This window comes from Pteropus medius, unplaced genomic scaffold, assembly GCF_902729225.1.
Source record: "Pteropus medius unplaced genomic scaffold, Ma_sr-lr_union100, whole genome shotgun sequence".
NCBI classification, from domain to species: domain Eukaryota; kingdom Metazoa; phylum Chordata; class Mammalia; order Chiroptera; family Pteropodidae; genus Pteropus; species Pteropus medius.
The window spans coordinates 59,259,815-59,280,530 of NW_024344378.1; the positions used below are offsets into that span (position 1 = coordinate 59,259,815).

General features: G+C 43.9%; 1 protein-coding gene across 1 annotated transcript in view; it reads left to right on the forward strand.

Annotated features, from left to right (window-relative positions):
• WDFY4 (WDFY family member 4) overlaps window positions 1-20,716 on the forward strand; it is a 280,147-nt gene that overhangs the window by 231,956 nt on the left and 27,475 nt on the right. The window contains exons 48-52 of the mRNA XM_039870919.1: window positions 6,251-6,293; window positions 7,462-7,581; window positions 9,740-9,857; window positions 11,688-11,797; window positions 20,095-20,248. Coding sequence (XP_039726853.1) covers window positions 6,251-6,293; window positions 7,462-7,581; window positions 9,740-9,857; window positions 11,688-11,797; window positions 20,095-20,248 — 545 coding nt within the window. The remainder of the gene's footprint in view (window positions 1-6,250; window positions 6,294-7,461; window positions 7,582-9,739; window positions 9,858-11,687; window positions 11,798-20,094; window positions 20,249-20,716) is intronic.

Consider the following 20,716-nt stretch of genomic DNA (forward strand, 5'->3'; position numbering starts at 1 on the left):
GTTTCCTTAGAGGGGTAAATGGCCATAGGGAAGAAGCAGTTCAAATGCTAGTCTCTACCTGCTGTGGAGCCACAAAATGCTCAAGGAGGCTCAGACTTTATAAAAAGAATTAGAAGTGACCTCAAGGCCCCACAGACTTGCACCGGACCCGTTCCAAGCTTGCCCACAGCCAGGCACCTGAGAATAACCACTGGGTCTTCAGCTAGCTGCCCTTTCTACCCAGGTCTCAGGGCCAGCTTCCTCCTCTCTAAATAATGAATTAGCTCATGTCTGGGTTTGTAAATAAAGCATACTCAAGAGAACCAGCATTTCCAAAGTTGCTTACTCAAAGGAGGATAGAGAAAAAGCAGAGTTTGAAGTGGTTGTTTGGCAAAGTTAATCTATAAATGCCAGGCCACAACCAGAGAAAAACTTACCCTGACAGTCCCAGTTCTTCCTCCTCAACTGTGAAACTTTGTCACCAGGCAACAGGAGACTCGCCTGGAGTTAATTAGCATAGTCTTAATGCCAGCCTGCAAGGTGAAAGAACACAGTAGCTGAAAGGGTCTCCAGGGTACCCAAACTTCCCAGCAGGCTAGTTTCCTCTGTGTGGCAAGATTCCTGCACGCAGTAGGAGGATAGAAGACAGAGCGGCTTTCCACGGAGACAGCCAGAAGTGGCCATTGCTAGCCGAGAAAAAAGCCATGTTTGCCTCTTTTAAGAAACAAATATCTTACTTCTATAGCACTGAGTTCCATGAGATATCTTCTACTTCCTTGTAATTTGTCCAAATATTTTTTCTGGTCTTTGGTTTTTGAGAACGCTCTTTTATCTGTTTATTTGAATTTAATTATTTCTTGCAATTTTCTCTATCAATATTATGTCAATGCTGACATGTAGTTTCTTAAATCTATATTGAATGAATGTGTAATATTGAATTTGATGGACTTTGCTTTCTCCGTTATTTTCAATTTGGCACTACCATGAATAAGGCTGTAATTAATATATTTGTGCCTGTATAGTCTTTTTGTTCAGATTTCTTTCTTTAAATTAAACTTCTAGAAATTGAGAAAATTGGCAAAAAAGGATAAATATTAAAATTATGCAAATAATAATATTGTAGAAAAATTAGAAATGCATCTATACAAATTAATATTAAAAATACTCTAAATTGCACTACTCAGATAGAAATAGGAAATAAATAAAATAATTAGCAAATAATTTGAAATGCAAAATTAATTCAAGTAGCAAAAATTTTGGAAAGTACAAAAAAGCAAAACAGAATAGTTTTAATTTAAAAATAAAAATATAGTAAATCATTAAATTTGAAATACAGTTAATAATAAAAATTTAAATTCATGAATTTTAAGTACATAAAACAATTATGTACAGGCTTTCCCACTACTATTTTGTTTAATCCAAAACTAAAGTAGGACATTTAATTTAAACAATAAATGGATTTAAAATAATTACCAAATGAAGATAAGTAGAAAATTTTAAATTACCTGGAATCCTACTACTTAGGGTATTTCTAATTAGAATATTCATAAAAGTGCATAATTTAAATTAGAAAATAAATAATATGAAAATCATAAAATACAGATAAGCAAAAATAAAATCAATATTTTAAGTAAGAAAACACACAAGATAAATACATTTTAAAATGCAGATATGTAAAACCTTATAAAATTAAAGCCACTCAATTTCAGCATCTGGAGGTAACTTCATGTTGCATAACTTTCCAGACTTTCAAAACATGTTCAGCACTATGTTTATGGCCTAGGTGTGTAATAGTAATTTAATTACCTTTCTAATGCTCAATATACATAAAATACTAGTTTGTCAGGTATCTATCTGCCTTCTAATCTAGCCAGAACTAAGATTTTTGTTGTTGTTGCTTTTCGTTTGCTTTTGTTTTCTTTTCCTCTTCAGAGGAAGGAGATTTTCTTTGGAGTTAGGGCCCTGGGTCAAGGTTTGGTCCCTGCAGGTGCTCTGCACAGCCCAATGTGTTGGGAGTTCTTGGGAATCTGCTCTGCGCCAGACCTTGGGGTGGCTCCAGCCAGCTAGTGCAAACTTCCTAGTCTATACCTCACTCCCTCACCCCATGCTTCCATTTCTTCATCTGTAAATGGAGAGAATAGCTTTGTGAAAATTAGGCAACAGGCAAAAAGTCTTTGCAATCTGTAATGCATTAGACAATTATTGTTATTATGTCTAGAGCTGTATGCAAGATTTCTACATGTTAGAGAAATGAACAAAGTCAGGAAGTTGTAACAGAAGGGGTCAAATCAATATCCTGTTAATATGGGGGAAAATTTCTAGTTTGCAAAAATGTCTGTCTCTTTATAGATTTCTATTGACCTATGACCTAGATCTAAAAACTAGGCTAACATGAATTTGCTTCTGAGGAGAAGAAAAAAGGAGAGAAAGTGTGTTTCTGCGGCCAGTCTCTTGGTTTCTCATGGAAAACTCTGCTTATGCCACAGACTGCCTCCCCAGCATCATTCAACACAATCTGGAACCTAAACTGGAGCCTCATGCAGGTGAAAAGCTGGGCAAGAAGCCAGCAGATATTTGCCTTGTTTTGGGGCAGAGCCCAAACCCCACTAGCAATCACGTTTCTAGTTTGCCTAGATGAGTGACTTTTTCTTCTCATTGTGCTTTATATTTTCTTGACCTCTCTCAGTCCCTCACTAATTCACTTCACCATGTGCTCATAGCTGTCTCAAAAACAGAACACACACAAGAGAATTTTGAGAGGAGGCAGAATTTTCAAATATGTCCACTTTAGCTCAGGAGCCACAGTTCCCCCGTAGGCCCTCTTTGGATGCCTATGGTTGTTTTCTCAGTGCCTAAGGATTAGCCCTAGCCCCCTAGCCCCAGTGGTAAGGAGGAGCATGGGCAGAGACCTCAGATGCCATCCCTTCCTGGGCTAAGAGGGTATGACCTCCAACCAGCTGAGTCCCTTGGCAGAGATCCTTTGGCCTGGCCTAGCCCACCCTCTGAAGGTCCCTCCAGGCTTCTTTGCCAGCCTCTCTAGGGAGGAGGCGATTTGCTAGCCCATGCCTCTGGCTCACTCTGGGGGCGAGGCTCATGGCGGATTGGACTTGTGAGTCAGGTGGAGCTGGTCCAAGGGGGTGGAGTAGGCAACAAGATGATGAGGCAAACCAAGGGCACTGGAGTAAGGAGGGCCCCGAGGCCATGTAACAACATTACTTGAGCTTCTAAAGCACTTCTAGGAGTTGAAGGACATCGAATTGATTAAAATGAAGCAGCATGGATAAAAATCACCCCACCCCTCAAAATAAGTAAGGATTTGAACCCAATGTAGTTGTTGACTACTCGCAAAATTCTGATTGAAGATAGTGTTCTCATCTTTGGAAGTCATCCAGAGGAGCTTAGAGACCTGTCTTGGGGTGGGAGTGGGGTTGATTAGCTGTCCTCTGGGCCCACCATGCTAGGCCACCTTCAGGTTAGGCAGAGTAGCCTCCCCAGTCCTCCCTGAGTTCTTCCGTTCTTCTTGATTCCATCCCAGGTCCCCTTTGGGCTGAACTCCTGTCCTATAGACTCCATAGCAAAGCCTGAGGAGCTCCTCACACTTATTGTCTATTGGGTTGACAGAGCAGGTGATCTGATTGATAGGTGGCACAATTATTCTAAGATCATACAGAAAGATACTCGGCAAGTCTTGACCAGAAGTCAGTCTTCACTCTTACACCACACTCTTCTTCCACTCAGAGTAGGAAAGAATCGACCCTGCTCTGGAACAGCATCAACATCTGCTAGAACTATGCCCACTGAGGAAGCTTGTGCTGGCCTTTCTAGACCCATGATCGCACTTGCACTCCCATCATGCTGTTGTTACAGATATGGTCAGCTGTGTTCGAAGGATGAGGTGACAGCAATTCAGAGTGGTCAAGTGGTGGGGACAGGATTTGGACCCAGATTCTATTGACTCCCAAACCAGTGCTCTTTCCCATGCTGCCTCCCCCAGCCCTCAGAGGGCTTTGGAAAATCAGGAGTCATCTCTGGCACCTTATTTAATCTAAAACTTCCATTATATTGATGGAACAATGTAGTTTGTCAACTCTTAAATGCTTTAATTACCAGACATTTATGAAATCTACATAGACCATTCCAAAAGTTCTGTGATCGCCTTCAGATTAATATGATTTTTTTTAACTAAAAAATTGAGCTCACCTTTAGTTAGTGTGTTGGCACTGCTGGTAATGACATCCTTTCTGATGGTAACAAAAAGATGGATCTTCCTTGGAGCTCATAGCCGATGAAATGAGGAATGGGATGGTGAAATGCCTTTATCTTTTGCACACCATTCTACCTGGTACAGTGTCACAAAAGATCACAGGTAAAATTCTAGAACCCTTTCTGAAAGGCAAAATGACAGAGGCTGTCTCTCATTTCCTGGACTCTAACAGGCATATTTGACCCCTCTAGTTCCACTCCTCTGTCAAACATCTAAAATGAAGTAGCAAGATAAGAAATTGGTATTTGGTATATGAACTCCACATCCTTGTAGCTCAACTCCACATCCTCAGGAAGGCTCGCTTCACATCCTTTTCAAGGGGGAAAACTCCATGGTCTCCAGCCTCAGTTCTGCCCTTGTTTACAGCCCTCAAAGTGGCCTGCCTTCCAGAACGGGATAGGTGGCAGGCTCACAGAGAGGGAGAACCAAATCTTCACTTGAGTCTTTGCAAACTAAAGCAAAAAAAATTAACCATGTTTTGCCTTTATTTATTGACATTTGCTTGGATAAAACAGACCAAATAGATAATTTATCTATTGCGGGGAAGAGGTGAATCCCAGTCTGGGAGTTGCTTTCTGTTTGTAGAAAATCTGCCAAGGAAAGAATTGAATGAGGAGGATGGAGACCCTGGGACAGATGATATGACAGCAGTGCTGTGATGGGAGATGAGGTGCTGCTTCTGCTGGGCCATTTGGGCAGCCAGGACTTGTTAGGCAGAGGCCTGAAGGATCCTGGCCCAGTCTATGTGGGTGGAACATAGAAAGCATGTAGGTAGGTCTGTGGGCCCCTGAACAGCACTGAGGCAGAGGGCATGGTTAAAAAGAGGAGACATGATTTGCTTTGGTTTGGTAGAACATCTGAGCAAAGACCCGGTCTTGAGAACAGAAAGAGAGTCTCAAGGAGACAAGGGAAAGAAACAGAACTGGAAAAGTTGCTAAGGGACACCACAGAGGCCAAGGAACTGGCCTCTTCAAATTTCCACTGAGCAGTGGGAACACTTCATATGGAGGGGGTCCCTTCCCCACATCCTCCCCAACACTGCATCTTGGTACACTTCTAAATCTTCCCTGCCAGAGTAGTCAAAGGTGGTTTTCCTTTAGTTCAGTTTGTATTTCTTAATTGTCTTTGTAGAAACCTAAATAAGTATAGCTTTGTAAGAGGTCAATTTGGCAATATGTAGCAAACTTGAAAATGCTCAGACTTTTTAGCCCAGTGGTATCTCTGCCAGAAATTTATCTCATGGAGACACTCATGAAGTATCCAGAGATTTATGTCTGAAGGTGGTCATGGAAACATGATTTGTGGAAACAAAGCCACCACAAGGGCCATTTTACATAGTTCTGATCCACTTATACAGTGGTGTCCTGCTGCTGGAGAAGTGAATGCCATGCTGTTAGCCTGTGAAGCAGGACGGAGTCCTGCATGGATGAGGAAATCCCATTTATCATCGATTAAAAAAAAAATCCAAAAACTATGTATTGATATGGACAGGAATATTGGAAAAACTTTTCTGAAAACTTAACTGTAGATATTTCTTTAGTGAGAGCAGTAGTTTGGAAACTTATTTTATATTGATGGCCTTCCAATTGTTTGCATTTTTAACTATATATATATATATAATACATGTATGTAAATATATTCACATATATTATATTCACAAGGACAAAGAAGGCCAAGATGTATCTGTGAGAAATTCGTGTGGGGTATGAGGCCCCTGAGCCTGCTTCTGGATGTCCCTGGGACTCTCCACAGGCCTCCCTTAAGGCAGCAGCATATTCTGGCATCACATAAGTGTGACAGTGACTGCAAGAACCTAACCTCCAATAGGGTGGGGTAGGGGCAAGAAGAGCTTGGATAATAATCTTGTGTCTGGGAGAGCTACCATGTGTCCTGGGAATCTGTGAGTCTTCTGGATGCCCTGGCCCCACAAAGCCCCAGAAAGTCCCACCTTCTCGCTTGCTCATGCCTTGAAATATTTGGTCAATGCCTTTATTTTCTGTCCTACAGGAGATACCCTGGCTCTGATAAGATGATGCTGCAGAGGTGGCAGGTACAGTGACCCCCTCAGAGGACTCTGAGTCTGAGGAAACTCTTTGGAAATGCAAATCGGAAAATAGTTGAGGTCCCAGAGATGGAGAAAGAAAGCATGTGGAAGTGTCAGGAGGGATCTTGTTTTTGTTTGTTTGTTTGTTTGTTTGTTTTTAATTTACCAAAATGTCCCAAATAATTTAATGAAAAAATCTCGGTGATTAAAGGTAATTCTTGAGTCTTGGAGTCAGAGCTGGGTAGTGTGTGTGTATGTGTGTGTGTGTGTGTGTGTGTGTGTGCACGTGCGTGCACACGTACACATGCCCCAGGTGCACGCAATGCTCCATCATTGAAGGTGTATACATATATATAAATGGTCATAACTCAGGAGGACACAGGCATTCACTGTGGCTCCCAGATGGGATGAGCTGACTTTCAGCCTAGGGCTCTCAGTGAAAGGAAGGGACTCCAAGAGGGCTAGTCTTAGAGATCACATAGCAACAAAAAGTAACTCTTGGTCACTCGGGAGCAGGCCAAGGAAAGGAGAGACCATAGCATGCTGTCCCGCATCAGAGATGATATGGGACTGTACTGGACTGTTCATTCACTAGCTGGCCTTGGTGAACTTTTCCTAGATGCATTCCCTGTCTCTATCCATGACTGTACAACTGAAGACCCTAAGAGTGAGTGTCTTCTCAAAGGAAGGGACAGGGAGAAGAAAGTTCCTGAAGTCTCAGAGGAGGACAGGTCATTCAGTCTACTGGGGAAGGCCTCTTTCTCTGTGACTGTAAAGTCCTCCCAGCTTATTTTTTAAAATCATAACAAGGTCATCAGTAAATTTACCCACAGCATTTGTGCTTTTATTTTAACTAAATTTTGAGTATCACATCTAACAGTTAACACAAACGAGTGCTTTATCCTTGGCTGTGGGCTGCTGAGCTATATATATATACTTTCTGGCCAGCTTTGCTTCCAGACTCTATTTGCTTCAGTTCATATTGGAATGAGTGTGGCCTCCCTGAGGTAGCCTGGCTCATGCACAAAGTGCACAAGTAACAACGGAAGTGTGTATTGCCTACTCTCACCTACACAGTGAGGGTCTCCTGCAGAGGGCTAAGAGGTAGACCCTAGTGGCCCTCAAGAAGATGCTAAATGTGTTTGGTTTATTTCCAATTTGTCTCTTCTGGTAGAAAAGGGATATCAGCAATTTCGAGTATCTCATGCACCTCAACACCCTGGCCGGGAGGACCTACAATGACTACATGCAGTATCCAGTGTTCCCGTGGGTCCTGGCCGACTACACCTCACAGGTACGGTGTTCACATGCATCCATGCTATGCAGGCATTCTGAGGCTTTCTGACTCTGATAACTCAGTGGTCCTCAACATTTTTGGCACAGGGACCAGTGTTCCTATGAGAATATAATGCCTAATGATCTGAGGTGGAGCTGAGGCAGTGATGCTAGCATTGGGGAGCGGCTGCAAATACAGATAAAGCTTCACTCGCTTGCCTGGCACTCACCTTCTGCTGTGCAGCCTGGTTCCTAACAGGCCATGGACCTGGTACTAGTCAGTGGCCTGGGGATTGGGGAACCCCTGTGACAACCAGAGCACCCTAAACAGCACTCAGAGTCTCTGCTGCAAGGTTCAGTCCACCTAGCTGAGGCTGCTCCATGCTCAGTTCCTTGACCTGGAGGAGGCTTCTGAGTCCAGCTGTGTGGGTTCCTGTTCAGCCCCACCTGTGGAAAGATATTCTTACCTGTGAGATAATCAACATGACTAGGACAATTGCTAACATCTGCCTCAGAGGGCAACTAATGCTCATCTGCTGAGATAACTCCATGGGCCAATACTGGTCCTTCAAGTGAGGTGGGCCATGGAATTTGTTCCTAGAATCAACATGTATGTTGGGATGTGGGAGGAAAGAGAGAGAAGAGAGAAATACAGAGACACGGAGACACGGAGAACAAACGCTCCTCTGTGGCCCAACTTCAGTAACTGAGATGATGGTCTGTGCCCTGTCCCCAGTATCTGGACTGAGACATGTGGCAATAGGGGAGGCCGATGGCAAGACCAGATAACTCACTTTTTTTGGCTTCTGTCCCTGGACCTCATCAGGCAGTGGAGAGAAGAGGAGGAAAGCTGACACAGCTGGACCAAGGTGACCTCATTCGGGGAAGACTAGGCTATGAAGCAGGACCTGAGGTTCTGGCTGTCTGGAGGTGTGTTAGGCTATGTGTGTAAAGGGCAGAATGTGGCTGGGTCCTGGGTCAGACTAGGCTTGGCCAGTACTGCCTTGGGCTGCTTCAATGGCTGACCTTCAGGATGTGGGAGAGGGGGCCTCAGTCTTTTGTGACCTCCTATCTGCACTTAAAGACATTTAACACAGAAAAACTTTTCTCACCAGCCATATGTTGTTTCTCATTGCAGTCATGGTCACCTGAAGCTGAGGTATTTCAGAATTGAAACTTGCAATTCTCAGGTTTAACTTACATTTTACAAAGCGCTGGTTTACCAACCCCTTTTGTTTGCCCCAGATATGGTTACTCACCGCATTTAAAAACCGGGAAATTTCTTCTCCAAATCTGGATTTTCAATATCTTTTGGAAAATCAGGAGATTTGGCAAATATGAAGCCCAGTTCTGCCCCAGCAATATTGGCTGTAGCTGAGTGTATCTCCATACGTGCCAGCACTCAGGGTTCTTAAGAGAGCTTGCTTCCTTTTTTGCTCCACCTGGCTTCTGCAGGCATGAGATGGTGACAGGCCCTACTCCCCAAAACTGTGGTATTCACTGCTAGTGTAAAGGAAGCAGGGTATAAATACCTTCTGCAATGACATGGAAATCCAGAGAACATGTGGCTCCTCCATTATCACACAGAACATCTCTACTAAAAGAAAACATTGAGGGAACCTGGCCTGAAAACGCTTCAGGTCTTCACTGTTATATATTCCCAAGGGTAGAGGGAGGAGTGTGGTTACATGTCTTCATAGTGCAGAAGGGAGTGGGCCTCTAGAGTTATGAGGCTGTCCCTCTCCTTTCCTTCACAAACAGATGACTTCTCACTTCCTTGAAAATCAGTTTGATTCTAAACAAGGACCCTGAACTTTTGAAGCAAACTGCTCCAGGAGGGCAGTGCCAGGTGCCTCATAGACAACAGGAAATCTTTGGAAAGTCTCTTTTCAATAACTGGTGGTCATGTTCTGATTCGGGTCAACTTGAAACAGGTTCAATGTGAACTCAATCTTTCCCTCCTCTCATTTTCCATCTCCTTCCTATTAAGTCTTTGTGGATCACTGGCTCCAGGGCCATAAAACCCCAGCATGCCTGCTAATCACCAGATGGGGTCAGATGAAATGATAGTAAACCAATAAAGAGAACCATAAAACTAAAGAGCATGGCTCCTGAAGTCTCAATGGGGCACATGAGGGTCTAGGGGAGTTAATTCCAGTTGCACATCTGCCTTCTAGACATTGAACTTGATGAATCCCAAGACTTTCAGGGATCTTTCGAAGCCCATGGGAGCCCAGACTAAGGAAAGAAAGCTGAAATTTATTCAGAGGTTTAAAGAGGTCGAGAAGACTGAAGGTGAGTAGGTCCCAGCTTGATTTTTGCCTGCAATGTTCGTCTGAATGCCTAAAAATCATAGCTGATGATTATTTAGGCCATCACCTAGCCTACAAATAGTTACACTTGAATACAGAACTCCCTCATCCAGTGATCTACACCCTGGCTGTATGTAAGAATCATCTGGAGAACTTTTAAAAGATACTGATGTCCAGGCCCCATCTCTGGAAATTCTGATTTAAATAAGTCTGTGGTGAGGTGCAGCTAGGTGATTCCAGCATGCAACCGGTACTGAAATCTATCATCCTAAGATCTCATACCTCCATATCTAGGAGCAAGAAAGGCAGAGAGAAGTAACATGTGTTCAGTGCCTTCTATATTTTAGGCACAGGCAAACCTGCATTCATATGTACAATGGTCCTTTTCACAGAGGACACTGAAACTCTGAGTTCAAGCAACTTGTTTGAGATCATAGCCTCTAAGTGGCAGAGCCTACATTTGTGTGGTTCTAGAATCTAGTTCTCAAACTTTGTTCATCTGCATATCACCATTACAAATTTTGCCCATTTGCATGCCTCCTGTGCTCTTTTCGCCTTAATGGTTTTCTTTGGGTTTATTCACTTCTTAAACTTTAATGAATTTAAAAAGTTTTCTATCATGCATTTGATGCTAGCTGTATTGGTTTTCTCAAACACTAGGAAATAAACATATAACTATTAAAATAAGGAAATCCATCAATGAACCATGAAAACTTCCCCCACGAACCAGAGGTAGCACACTTCAGGAAGGCTCACTGGGCCCGGAGTCCTTGCCTTTGGTGTGTGCAGGTTCTCGGCAGGATAAGCAGGCTCCTGCTGCATCCCAAGCAGCCCCAGGAGGCCACATGGCCTCTGCCAAGGGCCCTGCCTCCCACTTGTGGTGCAGATGGGAGGAGGTGGGAGGGGTGGGCAGGCCCTCCTTACCCTGATATCTCCTCCGGAGGCTAAAGTTTAATCAATATGACCTCTCTCAGTCCTTTGCTCTTCCTCCGGCTGCCGGGCATTGCTGGGTCCTTTTCACAGACACAGGCCAGAGGAGCATTAGATCTCACCAGCTGTGCCCCAGCCAGGGCCCTTTTTGGCACCATCCTCTTCCATCTTAACCCAAATGTGCATTAGAGTTTCACCTTGAATTTTAGCCCTTGTACAAATATATCTAACCACGTCCCAAACAATTCTGATGTAAAGGACTCCTGCAGGACACGAGGGCGGGCTTTAGGCTGAGTATGGGGCTGGCTGTCAGGAAGCTGACTAAACAAATATTTGGAGCAGCTGGCTCAGGCCTCTGCTGACTGTGCTGCTTGCCAGCTCTGCCACTCACTGCTGGCATAAGCAAGTCTCTGATTTGCTCTGGTCTTCATTGTGAGATGGAGATAATGAATAGCATCAACTCACGTGTGAACTCGGAGAGAATGACAGAGGGCACACAGCAGACGCAATGCTCTACAGGTGGCAGCATCACTCATATTCTCTGCTGGAATGATCTGGCCGTGGTGCTGCTTCTGCCTCCGTGCTCCAGGTCCACCAGACCCCAGATGCAGAAAAATGGAGAAGTTTATGCCTCTGCCAACAGTGGTCCAGTTCCCTCTGGAAATGAGGAAATTCATGTCCTCACTTTCTGGGATGGCCCTGAGTTAACGAGCCTCCCCTTCTCTGCTCTGTGAGCAGAACACCAAGGTTCTATTGGCCTGCAGGTTCTCTCTAAAGCAGGGCTCATCGTTGTTGCTTGTGCTTGAGCAGTATATAGTCTGAGTATCGGCCGCCTATCCCAGGACAGGTGGGAAAAACACCCAAGCATGTCCTTTTATTGCAGGAGACATGACTGTCCAATGCCACTACTGTACTCACTATTCCTCGGCCATCATTGTTGCCTCCTACCTGGTCCGGATGCCACCCTTCACCCAGGCCTTCTGCTGTCTGCAGGTGAGCTCCCCACCTTACCCTTCCCCCAACCCTTGCACATACACAGCCGTATCTCACAGACTAAGAGCTGGGCTTAGATGAGGTAGGGACCCCCATGCTAGAAATCCAATCTTCAGCCAGTGATTCCCACTTGATGCTGGCTCCAGGATTCTGGTCCGCACAGCCAAGTCAGGCTGCTTTTTATCAGTTATACCTGTATGTCTGCTCCACAGTCCTGCAAAAAAGACTCTAAAATATAAGAAATGAGAGATATGGGAGGAGAAATTTAACATAAATAGGTTTTAGTAGAAAAGCAAAAGCAGGAGGTTTGAAGATTTCCTTGAAGGTAGGTGGTCAAAGATTATAAAAATAAACACGAAGAAGGAAAAATGAAAAGACTATCACTTGTGACATCAGAATACATAAAGCTATCCTAAATATAAGCTGAGAGGCTTAAAAGGGCAAACAAAATATATGAATACTGAAATGAACAGCTAAACAAGAGAAAGAAACTAATCAACTTGCCCACACATAAACTAACAACCATCATGCCAGCTTAGGATTGCCAGATTTCACAAATGAAACTACAGGACACCCATGTAAATCTGAATTTCAGATAAATAATGATTTATACTAAAAAAAAAAATGTTGTTTATCTGAAATTCAAGTTTAGCTTGGCCTCCCATGAGCTGGAAGTGAGCAAGTCTGACTCAGCGTGGACAATAGTGTCCAAGGCATGTAGGATTGCTGGGACAATGTCCCTCATGGGCAGCAGAGAATTTTTTTTCCTCTTCCCCTTCTAACGTTATCCCTGGGATCTTGCTTCTTAGATTACCCCAGGGATACAGCTTTTGACTGCGGGGGGCCATTGGGTAGCCCAGCTGCAGCCAGATGGCTTGGCCAACTCCACAGCAAATATAGCACATGACCCAAGTTTAGGGCCTGATCTGATTCAGGCCTTGCAAAGGTCCTAGGGAGAGGAAGGCATGATCATGGTGGGTAGCAGGCCACATAATATGGACTTGTTCTGACAGCAAAGCTTCATCAAGAAAAAACATGAATGCCCCAGGATTCGTGTTTTTTGGTCTGACCTCGTCCGCAAGGTCACTCTTTGTGGTCAGTCATCTGAATGACCTTGACTCCCAGAGAATCAAGGTCAGCACTAAAGCCGACGCCTGGGTCTGTACTCTTCAGCACGAATGCCAACTCCTATGTTCTGGGCAGGAATGGGTAGGCAAGTTCAAGGTGCTTTCTCCAATGAGCAAAAACCCTCCTATGTTCTGTTTCTTGGCAGTCTTCTCTCTCCTTAACAGCATAGCTTGTCTAGACATTGTATAACCCCTCTCCCTGGAAATTCACTCAAAAATAATAAGTGTGTTTCCCCTGAGCCTTTCTCAGGCAACAAGCATTTCAAGTAAGTTTGGTTTGGAACACAATTGGTCCCAGAGCTGTACCCTGTGCCAGGAAACACATCCAGATGTTACTCATTAATCCACAAGAAACGATGATCACTGTTGATGATGAGGGTGATGCATTTTGTAACAACTTGCCATCTAGGGAGTTCTAGAGGCCCCTTAGTCTAATGCATTAAAGCTTATCTCTACCTGTTACTCAGGGTCCTCTCACATAAAGAGGGAACGTAATGAAATAGAAACAGCATCAGCCACAAGATTTATAGCCAAGCTCTGCCACTCAATAGATACAAGATATTCTACAAGTTATTTTACCCTAGGAAATGGGGGTTAATTATGCACATTTCATCAGGCTGTTGAGATTAAATGAGAAAATGTGAGTAAAGCCCCTAACTCAGGACTGGACACTATATAGTGATCAATCATTGTCAGTTCTCTTCTTCCCCCTACAATCAGCCAGATCTAATCTGAGCAGTCCTTAATTCGTTCAAGCTGGACACCCTGGTTTAAATGAATTCAGATAGTCTGGACTTTGTTGGAGCATTCTAAGGTGGTGTGAGCCAGATAAAACGGATTTGCTGCAGACTCAGAAGGATATTGGGTTAAAGCTACTTTGAAACTAGTCACAACTAGTTTGAGCTTATTTTAGTCAGTTTGGTCAATTGGTGACCAGACCCAGCTGGTTTGAGATGGTCTAAACCAGTGTGAGATGGTCAGAGCCAATTTTATATGCTTTTAGGCGGCACAACTACAGCCTTTAGCTTGAGCCTTTGTCTTCCATATTGAAGTCTGATGTGACTCCATTTTTTCCAGGTTCAAATCTACCTGTGGCATATTGACCCTGCTGACTTACACTGAGTGTGCTTCTGAATTTATTTCACTTACTTTTAACTGGCTCTTCCAGTGGGTCATAACTGGTCCAAGCATTTAGAACCAGCAGAGGAACCAACAGTCTTCTGCTTTTTCCTTAGAATAAAAGATGAATTTTAGCTCTCAAGGGAATGGGTACAAACGGTACATTTGTACCCATGCCTGGCTCTCCTTTGGGAGTCCTGGAGTCTTCACAGACCGCTTTAGGAATGTTCTGGCATCATCCTGAACTCAAGCTCTTCCCTCAGTCTCATCCTGCCTCCTAGGAAGCAGGGCCAGGAAGCAGAGACCTTTGATTTACCTTGTCTGGTGACAAGGAGAAAAGCCTCTATATTCTCATTAGCCCAAGACTTCCAACCCCGACATGGATCATGGAGTGGGGAAGGGGTGGAGAGGGTACAGAATCCAGGCAGTAGGGTCCCCCTCATTTATTTGAAGAGCAGGGAAGTGAAAATGTCAGTAGTTCCCAAGCCAGGTGTACATGTAAGCACCGGCATAAAAAAATGCATGCTTTTGCATTCTGCATTAAGCAGACTCTGCCTCTTGCCTACTAACATGAATAAGCCAGAGTGAGTTCTCTGAAGGATGGTTTGGTCATGGAAATACATTCAACATGGAGAGTTGTGTGCCTTTGTGGTGCACCTAGTACGCGCTGATGCACTGTTGAGATGCAGGGACAGCTTTCTTTGGGCTCTGCGGCCTGCCCACAGAGAATCATGTAGAGAGATGTGGTCAGCATGAGGGACCTAAGAACTGCAATGTGTCATATTCTGATTCCTGGTTTTCAGGTGTGCTTTGTTCCCTTCACATTTAAATTTTATTAAGTTTGGGCCAGTCTCAGAATTGATGCATAAATCTATTGTTGTGTGTGTTTGCTTTTCTGCTTAAACTTGTTATTGCAATGATAGACTCTTACAATCCAGAAAATATGATTTACATGTAGAGTGACATGAGTAGGTGATACATGCAGGCAGTGTGAGCCAAGCACTAGTTGGCTATGAGCTCTGTTACCTCCACTCCCTTGGAGGTGTGAGACTCCTGGCTGCCGGGGTCAGGGGCTTGCATCCCAGGATGCTGTAATTCTCGGGAACCTCACCTGCCTGGAGGAGCCAGTATCTGCGAGCAACCAGGAGGCCATGCCACTGCTGGGGCCACAGCCCAGGCCCCTCTTTCTGCCCCAGTAAGAACACTGGTTGCTCTAAGGCCTGAGCTCAGACTCAGCCTGGGCAGGGCAGAGTGAGGCAGCCAGCGCCCCATCAAGGGCATGCACAATGGTGCTGTTGTTGCTGCGGCTGCATTTAATAAGGAGCTGAAATAAAGTACTGTGTTAATTAAGTCACAGCCCGTGTGAAGTCAGCTGTTACCAGCAGTGAGGAAGGATTTCCTGAACCACCTGAGGCGAGATAGCTGGTTTTTGTGTAAGACATTTGCTAACTGCAGAGAAAGCTGAGAGCCGTGGGTTGCTCCTGGCCAGCCCAGGCTGTTCACCTTGGAGCTCAGTGGTTCAGGCCCAAGTCTAAGGCAGAGTTGTGTCCAAAATAAAGGTATAATTATCACTATGCTGACTCAAGGAAGAGTGATTAAAAAAAAAAAAAGGCACGTGTAATAGAGTCAGGCAGACCTGGGACAAAGTCCTGGCTCTAGAACTTTCTAATTGGTAGTGTTAAATAACTGAGTCTCAGTTTCTTCGGATCAGTGGCTAGTAAGTTTTAAGTGAGATACAGCAAGGGAACTGTTTGGCTGTTTCTAGTGCTCCATATATGTCCACTCTCCACCCCTTAAGAGTAGGCAGCATGTTTTTCAAAATGCCTTTGTGGGTTTTATTTGTTGAGTAATAGGCCACATCCTACAGGAAGGTAAGCTAATGGCTATTCTGGGGTCAGCCTGTCTGCAAGTGAGAACAAGACTGATGAGCCAGCTGCACTGGTCCATGAGCTTCCCAAACCTGATATCAGACCCACCACTCTTAGCTTACTAAGTAGAGTGTTAGAGGAATCTGGCAGAAAGCCAAGTCCAACTCTCTCAGCTGCAGACATTTGCCCCTTCACTTCTTTGGTGGTATTGTGGCCTCAAAACTCTCCTGACGATGTACACACAATTTCCCTTCCCATCACACAGGCATTTGGATTCTCCGCCCCTCCCACTTCTGTTGCAGGACCCTACCCTTCCTCACTTCCCCCCATATCCCACCTTCTACTTCCAATAACTTCTAAATCCTTTTCCTTTTTTGAGCCCCTGGTTACCTTTCCCATGCACACTGAGATTGGGGCCTACATTCAGGGTTGCTCCCCAGTTCCTAGTCTGTAACAGGAAAGGGACATAGGGGCTAGGCTCATTCTGCACCTCTTCCTGTGTGCCTAGCACTGTGAGGTACATCATACATGTACGCATATACATGCACACTCTCACACTCACCCAACACACTGACTCACCCACACTCATGCACCCTCATTCTCATTCACTCACCCACATTCACATACTCACACATGCATTGTTATCATACCCACAACAGTCATCCAGGTTTGGTTTGCAGAGGAGGCCACGGGAGGTTATAAGGATTAAGAAACTCACTAGAGTTCATATTGCAAGTTGGCTTAGTTCCAAAGCTAAGGTGCACACAGCTTCTTTGATGAACAAAGGACAGCAGCTTAGATCAACTGATGTATCGATACACAGCGTGGATTGTTTACACAGGATACTTTTAAATTATTGGAAAGACTATCTCTCATGACAGTGGATTGTCAGCCCACTCATAAAACCAATCCCATTATTTGGATGGGGCAGTGGGTTGATTTGGGTAAGACCCACCTGAAAGGAAGAATAGACTCCCTAGCACATATTATAAAACTATCTACACGTTTAAGTGTCTTTGAGCACATGTAGTTATTGAACTTCTTGTGACCGTGGGTCAAGAACTGTACTTTTTTTTTTTTAACATAGTTTCCTATCCATATTGGATAGGGGTTTAAGAATATGGCAATTGAAATGCTTATCCAGGGACACAGGTGCACATAGATTTTGTCCTCATGAAAAGAGTAGTGCCCTTGATATAGAACACTCCTTTCAAGGGTGTTTCTAGTTTTAATCAATATACTATAATTATGGAATTTTCTCATATTTTAACTCTTGTCAACATTCAGCAACAGATCTTGTTGGTCACATCTTCTCTCATTATTTTGCTTTTAATTTTGATTCATCTCTTAACAAAATCAAGCACTTCGAAATATTTTAATTAAGGAAGAATACCTAGGGTTATATTATTGTTGAGCCCTTAAATATTCAGAATATCTTTCTGGAGTCTTTACAAATGAGTGACATCTTCTTAGGTGGGCCTACAATCCAATGACTGTAACCTTTGCCTCAGAAATCTCCAAGAAGAGGCTGTTCCTTTGTTGATAATAATAACCTTGCTAATTTTTTTCTGGTCTGTTTGAATACACATAGCATTCATTTTTCTTCATATTCAAGAATATCTGCAGAATAGATGCAGGCATAGATCTTGATTCAGTAATTCTCTCTTATCACTTTGTTTCCATCCAATCTCTAGATTTAATTTCGTGGTTTTATTTTATTTTGGATTTTCCTTATGGATGAGCTCTGTAAAGCTTAATTGGGCCTCTCTGCCTCATTCCTTCTCTCCCTTCCTTCTTTCTACCATCTCCTCCTTTTCTCCTTCCTTCCCTTCCTGAGAATCTAGTCCTGGCAAGGACTCACTCATGGCAGCCACCATAATTTGTGTCCACCCACAGACTTACAAGACAACTATAAAGCAGCTCCACTTTCCTTCTAGGGAACTGGCATTTCTTTTGTATTGCAGAAGTGAGAAAACCCATTAATTTTGAAACAAATGTATGCAAATACATTTATTAATATAGGAAATAGGAAAATCAGTTATTGCTTCCTTTATAAATAATACAGGTTTAAGTTTTAAAGATATTACTTTTGCTAAAATACATTAGACAGCTGTGAAAAAAATAACATTTTTCTTTGTGGTAATATCTTTAACCAGATTTGTAGCACTAACAATATTTCCTATGTATATATTATTTTTATTTAATACAGGTAATCTTTTTATTACCAAATCATATTGTTTCTCAAGAGATTACCATCAGCATTCATAAAAGCTGCAAAAAGAAAACAGGATGATGAGGAGGCATCAATCTCTCACGGATGTAAGGCTCAGGCTGCAGATTAAATATACAAAGCTCTTAATACATTTAAATGAGCGACTCATTAGGTACAGATTTATTTAGAAATATTCTTCCTCCATTTTGTTTCCATTTCAATTTGAATCTGATGGTAGAACTCATTCTCTAATATCAACCAAGAGCAAAGCGACCTTGGATAAAAGCTACATCTTTAAGCTGCCATTTATTGTTTGGCTGCAAACCCATGGGTAACTGGGTCTCTTGGTGTCCCTGTCTCTGTGCAGAGAGTGACCCATGGATCTCACTGGATCCTCAAATCTGGCTTGGAAAATTGATCAGCCTGCCACAATGCCCTGGTGTGGCCTACCTCAGGTGTGTGTCAGGTTCTTCCTTCTCAGAAAGCTGAATGTTCTTGGCCTATACATAATCTGTAAGTTTACCCAGGCTCAGGGGTTCCCCCCAGTAAACTGGCACAAGACAAGGTATGGCCTTTGGAGTTGTAACCATGGATATGACCCCAGTCCTGCCACTCATTGCTTTAGGAAAATCAGTAAACTTTGAGGAGCATGTTTCTAGTCTGCAAAATGGAAGTATTAATTCTTTCTTAATGCACCTGCTGTGAAGACTAAGAGAGAGTATCTATATATGTATAACATGCTAACATAGAGTAGACTTGCCAAGAGAAGGCTCTTGCCTTTTTTACCCTTCATCCTCTGTGCAGCTGCCCAAAGCTTCCTTAGGTAAATGCTAACAGGAAACTTCAGTCATCTGAAAAGTAAAGGAAGCTAACAGAAGCGAAAGAGGGAATGGCATTCTGGGTTCTAACCCTCTGTTCGTGGGGCCACATGTGCACTGCAGAAATTGACAGAAAGAAAATCCTGGTTGAACAAAGGTCTGACCTTAATGCGGACAAATGAACTATTGTATCCCAGGCAGAAAGGTATTCCTCGGATGTCTCTAAACTTAAGTAGACCCAAAACCTAGTTTCAGAAAATCTTTCCTGAAGTCCCTCTGCCCTCAGCATCTTCATTCCTTCAACTGGGACCTTTCTGCCCCCTCTGATTCCCAAGATAGCTTCATGAATGAGAAGAACAAGGAATCAAAAGAAAGAATTTGCCTTAAATCTTACCTGGTACAATTGTAGCTGCCAAGCTCAGGACTGCATTAAGCCACCTGTGGAAATGGGCCTTGGAATTAAGGCTGGCTTTGGCTGGTGTTGCAGACATCTTATCTTCATATATCAGCTTCCTATCCCTTGAATGCTGGTGTGCCTCCAGCTCTCCATCCTCGGGCTTTCTCTTCTCAAGACTGCTGTGTTAGATGTCACCATGCTAGGTTACATGACCCTGACTTGACTTGCTTTCTTACACCTCTGTTCCTGACCGAAGGCTTCCTTCTGTTCAGAACACTGTTCTGTCTTCTCTGTCAGCAGGCTTGCAGACCCAGCAGGGGTGTACTTCTCCGGGAAACATTCCCCAACCCCTTCATAGAATATCTGACCCACTCTCGGTCCTGAAAGAATGGTTTATTAGACCCTGTCTTTGTGTCTGATTCAAGGCTACCCTTCAGCAAATTTGAGGAATGGTCAGACAAATAACCATGTTTCTGATCTGATCCTTTTATTTCATTATTATTATCCATGCATCTTCTGTGCAAGCTCTCAGTGCAAGGTTCCAGAGAAAGTTTGAGTGAATAGATGCTTGAATAAACCATCACATGCACTCATGGACTGATGAATGAATATGTGTGGGAGTGAATGAAAAGTTCTAATGGCAGAACCCATGCCTCAGCAACAGAATGGATGAGTGGAGGCCCGTACAAGCAGTCCCTGCACGCCCTGAGTTCTCATGGCAAGCAGCTAATCATATCATCCCCTTCTTCCATACAGGGTGGAAGCTTTGATGTGGCAGATAGAATGTTCCACAGCATAAAGAATGCATGGGAGTCGGCCTCCAGAGAGAACATGAGTGATGTCAGGGAGCTGACCCCGGAGTTCTTCTACCTGCCCGAGTTTCTAACCAACTGCAATGCGGTGGAGTTTGGTGAGTGGAAGCCTGTGTGAGGCCAGCATGGGCCAGGAAGTCCAGAGCTCTATTTTCCAGAGTTTGGGACTAACTTTGTGAATAATCTTTCTGAGCAACTAAACAGACACCTCATGAGATCCATGCAGTTGGTGTGAGGCTTCCACTGGGTGGCAGCACCTGATGAAAAGGTGAGAACTAGAGAAAGATGCTGGGCCCAGGCCGCCAGAACTGCTCTTCCCATGACCTTTCCTCTGAAGGTCCCTAGGCCCTAGTCTGCAGCAAGGGGCAGCCAGGGAGCAGCAGCCATTGCTAATAGCCTGGTCTCGCACTTCTCTACTGTGTGACCTTGGACAAGCCCCTGTCTTTGTCTGGCCCCGTTTTCCTCCATGTCCCACAAATGGGTTAGCCTGGACTCCATGATCGGAACCCAGAGATGCTGGGTCTCCCAGGACAAGTTGCTGGGTGGTATCCAACAGTAATTGTATA